Below are 6000 nucleotides of genomic sequence, written 5' to 3' on the forward strand. Positions count from 1 at the left end.
TAAGACTGGTTTTGTGGTCCAGGGTCACACATATATATATATATATATATATATATACATACATACATACATACATACATACATATGGCAATATTTAACAAGAAACATTTAACAAATCAAAAAGTTAAATAAGTAAAACAATAAAAAAAAAAATATCATAACCTGCACTTCTTTTTCCTATTATTTCACATCTTTTTTTCCTATTATTTCACATCTTTTTTTTCCTGTTATTTCACATCTTTCAATCTCTATTCTTTCTGTAGCCAAAGTACAGTGACCTTTCAGACATTTCTCTGATAGGCAACAGTGCCCAAGGACAGATTCAGCCGTGCCCATTTGCCCTGAGCAGCCCCTTGGCACTGCCCATGGCCCGTACCTGGTGTATCTCTCATAGGGCAAGAAAAGAGCAGGGATGCTCCATTTGGTGGCCTTAAAGGCCAATCTTTTTAATAATGTTAAACCTAGTCTGACCACATGCAAAAAAATTAGAAATGTATTGATTCAACAAAAAAAAGGTCTGAAAAGAATGCGCCTACATCAAAACTGTGTGTGCGCGCGGATATGTGTTTGTGTAAGCGTGCAAAAAAAGTGAGATTTTACAAAAAGAATAGATTGACAGATAGACAATGAGCTGTAAAGCTGAGAGTAAAGAGAAAAAGCAACAAGCAAACAAAAGCAGGTTTGATGCTTATTAAAGAAAATTGTAACACTGGCATTATAAAACAGTAACTGGGCTTTTCTTGCCTTGGGATATTCTAAAAAATTCATCAGACTGACAGCGGGAACCACAAGACTGATCAGGGCCTGACAGAGAGGTTCGGACGGGGATCAGACACAAACCCCCCCAACCCAACTCCCAAAATCAAATCAGTAAAAAGACCCGACGTGGTGACACACCATCACCGTGGTGACAGCCTACACTGCGCCCGCCCGCAGTCCCGCTCCCAAATCCATTCTCTCCAAAAATTCAGTCTACCGCATTCTAAACTATGCGCCCCTCGCATACACACACATACACTCTTGTTATGTGCGTTTGCTGCACATAAGGGGGTAGCTGATGTTTGATGTATAATTCATCTCAAAACACCAAGCAATACACTTTATTCTATTCTTTTAATGTCTAATGTAAGCCGGACTGTAATGAGGACTGAGTACCTGAGTCAGTTCATCAAAAGCAAGGTTATTATAAAACAATGTGAATTCAGCAATAATGCTTCATAATTCATCATTATGACCTCAAAAAAATTAATAATTTAAACCTCTTAATTATTTTTTAAACCAATAATGAAACGAAAAGTAAAATTAGATACTTCTGTATTAATATACACAGAGGAGATTTTCTAAAACGTGGTGAATAAAAGCATGTATATTTCATACGTTTCTAAAAAATTAATTGTTCGGGTTTTATTGTAAATATAAAAAGTCCTCTGACAGCATTAAATGTTTATTATGATCAGGTAAGTGGCAGGGGATCAGAATCTATTATCATTAATGTAATGCTGTTAGTTCTAACATAGAGAGCAATAGAAAAGCTCCCTACGGGCATCAGTCAGTCTAACTATGAACACAGACAAGAGGAAGATGCAGTCACAGCTACTGAATATCAAACCTGAAGCACAGAATCCAGTCTGACTTTACACCGTATGAACTGAAATAATAAGCCTTAGAAATATTTATGAGATAAATTGCTTGTAATTACAGGAATGAATGCAAATAGCAGCAGACACGTTCGAGGCAGAGTGCAAACACTTCTAAAGCATTTAAGTGTTCTGAGGAGGTTCTGGATTCTTCACTCCTTTTTATGCATGTGCTCTTTTAAATTTATTTGAGATATTGTACTGCATCTCTGAGAGCATGCTGGCTCTCTTTTATTAATGTAATTTTCTAATAAAAAGCATATTACAAATTTGTCAGAGGTGGTGTGTTGTGTGCATGTGCTTCTTTGTTCTGTCATAAAACTGAATTCCTCAATAAGAATAAATTGTTCTGAATTCAGTATTATGCACATAAAATTAAATATATAAGCAAAACAGCAAGTAAGATTTTTTTTGTAAGGTAGAAGATTATAAAGCAGAAAATGACATGCGAGAAAAACAAAAAGTTATAAAAATCCTATGTGCTGTGTGACACTATAGAACATAAATCACAGGTGAAAAATAAATGTAAAAGTGATGTTTGGAGTCTATAAACTCAATAGCAGGAATTTGAGCTGAGAAAATTGCAGGTTGATTCTGAAACATGGCTTATGTGTTTCTGACTTCTATTCAAATTGAAAAATGAAATTCTGTCAAAGAAGCCAGCGACAAAGTTTCACAAGTCTTAAAGTATATCATTAATGTTGCAAATTTAACAACCACAGCAAACAGTCCGTCAATGTATACTGAATCCAAATGGTTTGAAACTTGTCTTTTCACACACTACTGTATATCACTGCTGAGCAGTTTAAAGATGTCTAGGCTTTTTTCCATTAAACAAGATCAGAGCAATCATTCTGACTGCAAGGGACATCACATTTGAACATAACACAGAAGAACACACTATTTTAGGATGTTAATTAAATCCAACATATTAAGATTTTTAAATATATTTTGTCAGTGCTCATAAAATATGCCAAAAGTCGATAAAGTATGCTCTGTACTCACAAAGATAAAGCATAATTAAAGAGCCTGTTTAATGATCAAAATAATTTTTAAATATTTTTAAATTAAACTTCATCTAGCATTCTGGAATATTAACAATATTAAACTTGAAATCTCTGATAGTGCTACACTGAAACAGAACTTTTTATAATTATAATAATCAACATTAATATAAAATTCTCTCTCTCTCTCGAATATATATATATATATATATATATATATATACACACACACACAATATAACTTTTAAAAGTGCTGTTATTTTAGAAAGTAAAAAAATGATATTAATTAGAAATTAGAATAGAAATAAAGAATAATAGAAATAAATAATGATAATAATAATATTGACTGTTGTTTTATTATTACAACAACAACATCAAGTGTCTTTTAAAGTGATTCAGGGTATATGCTGCTCCTCATCAAGAATATACAATTCAGTCTGCTTAGATCTGAACTCCTCATGAGGCCGTGGAGCCACAACAATCACATTTCTCTCCCTCAGGCCTCTTCACTTTCTCTCATTTTATCTTCAGCCTAAGCCGAGGAGATCTCAAATGTGAAGAAATGTCACCCTGTATGACAGATGAGTGTGTGTGCGAGTGTGTGTGTGCGTGTACATTATATGTCTCCTGTTGCCTATTTGCCCCAGATTCTGTCACATTTTTCTGCTTTATGAACACCAACAAAAAAAACTGGTCCCCACATACCGCATGGCTGCACCCCACCAAGCGTCACAGGAAAAGGACACTTCCTCCACAAGCTTTCCACAGTGGAAATTTGATAGATTAGCAGCAAAAATGCATTTTGAAATGCGCAGGGTAAACTTAGAGAAGAACTTTTACAGTCTATAAAAAGCCAACTTAAATCTAAGGAATATATATGAATATATAGCATTCACAAAGACATAATTTGAGCTCACTCAGCATTTAAAACTAGTAAGAGAAACAAATATATCAACCATCTCCAATCTTATGACCTCAGATCCACCTACAACGGAACCACAACTTTTACCTGCTCTGCTCCAGCACTTTCTACCACAGCATCTCGCAAACACAAACAAACAAACACACTCTCACCGGTGTTAAGTTCCCCCGCGCATGACCCCAGGTGGCATGCACAATAACGAGGAGGATGAAGGCTGGACTTACCATACATCTTCTCCTCCGAGTCTGTGTCAGCTGACAGCAGCAAGGGCTCCTCGTTGAGCTCACTGTCCGGGCTGGCCGCTTTGTCGTCATCCCGCAGCTCGCAGGCGTCCATATCGGCACGCAGAGGGAGCAGCGGTTTGCTCAGCTGCCCTGTGATCATCGGATCCTTGAGGCGAGCGGAGGAAGGACCAGGTCGAGAGGACAATGAGGTCGGGGGGGCAAAAGAAGTGATGTTAGCTTTGGTGCACACTGGTTCACTCACAGTGGGTCTCAAGAGCACACATGCCTGCTCATTTCCTCGCTTTCTCTCGCTCTCTCTCTTTGCTTTCTGAAACTCACCACCTCTTCTAACACTCTCTATGGTAGCGCTTGCTCTCTCTCTCTCTCTCTCTCTCTCTCTCTGTCTCTCTCTTTTCTGATGGCTGTTGCTGCTGGTTGTAGTGCTGAAGAGCTCTTGTGGATGGCAGAAATTTGAAAAGATTTTGGTTAAAAATGCTCCACTTGTCAAATGACTCATTTTCATGAGTATCACCAAGGGCCATCAGCACTAAAATAAAACACTTAAATTACATATAAAAGTGTCACATTTGTCAAGCAAAAACTGTTTTGTTTTAATTAAAAACAAGTTTTTGCATTTAACAGTAAGAATGCAAATGAGAATTAAAATGTTGGTTTTTCAACCCTGGTTGTCAAGATGATATATATATGTATTAATACTTTAAATACTGGCCTTTGGGTCATCACATCTGATTGGATGAGAACGTACAGTGTGAGTATTGAGAGAAAATGTAAATCAAAGTTGAATGAAGTGGGCCATTACATTCTCAATGAAGTGCAGCTGATACTTTCTCTCTCTATATATATACTCTAGAATGAATGCTTTAAATAAAATGATAAGAGACAGAATCAGCAGCATGATAACAATTAGCATGATTGTTTTATTTTAAAGTATTAATTTTAGAGTTCTTCTGAAGAATTATTACATATACACTTTCTATATGATTTAAATACAATAAAGCAAACTAAATTAGTAAACAAATGAAGAAATTAGTTCAATAAATAAATAAGAACAAATAGTTTTTTAAATAAATTCAATAACATAAACGGAAGCAAGAAAAAGTTATATAACAAGAAACTTACCAGAAGTGTGCTTCCAGATTAAAGAGAAAAATGTCTGAATTTTTATGCTCCAAAAATCTAACTTTGCTAAAATCCACAAGCAGTTAGAGCATGCCAGAGAGTTATGTGAGATCAGTCAGTGCATGCTTGTCGCAAAGCCCAAAAACCAGTGTGGATAACGCAGATACATCAAGTGAGCACTGCTGGTGCGAGCCTGGGATTGCCTCTGGAGACTTGCTCGAGATGTCACCTCCACTCTCTCTCTCTCTCTCTCTCTTTCTCTCGAGCACTTCAGAAGTACCTCCCCCACCCCTTCTGATGGTGAGACACACAAACAAATGTGTAGAGATAGGGAGGGCAAAAAAGCTGCTTTTCTCTTTTTATGCTCTCTTATTTATAGAGTTGTTTCTGCCCAAATGAGTTTGAGATGGGGGCCAGGTGATCCGTTTGGATCAAGCGCCGTCACGAGGCATCTGCCCCCCTTGATTCCGCCCCACCTCTCCTGATCCTCGTGGTGGTCGATGAACGGCAGCCCATGGGGCCTCTGTTAATGTGCTCATCAGATTGAGTGCATGCGAGTTTGATATGACACATGATAATCTATGAAAATGTTAATCAATAGGAATAGTTTAAGCTGTCATTCGCGGTGCGGCCCGCTTGGTCAATACTCTACGCTTTGCAACAATGTCTCTTGTCATCGCTTCACTGGAGTTTTTCTCAATGCACTTATGCACAAGCGACTCACTGATGCACCCCTCTATTTCAGAATGGCGCTGAACGAGGGAGCTTCTAACGCTGCATTCATTTAAGGCACAACATCCATCCATCCCTCCTCCCGTTCCTTCTCTCCCCTTTGAGCTGCCTGATAGGTCCAGTGGAGGGCAAAATTAATACCTAATTGAATTGTGAAGTCATCAAAATAATCAATACTTTTTTATTATTTATTCTTTACAGTCTGTTGACTGAACGAGAGCTGTGAGAGGCCGAGGGAGAGTGAGAGAGAGCGAGAGAGAGAGAGAGAAAGAGGGGGGACAGGCCTAAGAGGATGCAATACAATGTAATTTTCACCACGGGCTGCTGGAGAAGAGAGGGCA

The 6000-nt window shown here is 37.8% G+C and overlaps 1 protein-coding gene across 1 annotated transcript in view; it reads right to left on the reverse strand.

Annotated features, from left to right (window-relative positions):
* The window catches only part of LOC306863575 (POU domain, class 6, transcription factor 2-like), a 94477-nt gene extending 90376 nt beyond the window's left edge, over positions 1-4101 (reverse strand). The window contains exon 1 of the mRNA XM_079406996.1: positions 3788-4101. Within this exon, the coding sequence (XP_079263122.1) occupies positions 3788-3947 (160 nt within the window). The 5' untranslated portion in view covers positions 3948-4101. The remainder of the gene's footprint in view (positions 1-3787) is intronic.
* Positions 4102-6000: the final 1899 nt, after the last annotated feature.

The sequence above is a fragment of the Barbus barbus genome, assembly GCF_936440315.1.
Source record: "Barbus barbus genome assembly, chromosome: 44".
Classification (NCBI taxonomy): Eukaryota; Metazoa; Chordata; class Actinopteri; order Cypriniformes; family Cyprinidae; genus Barbus; species Barbus barbus.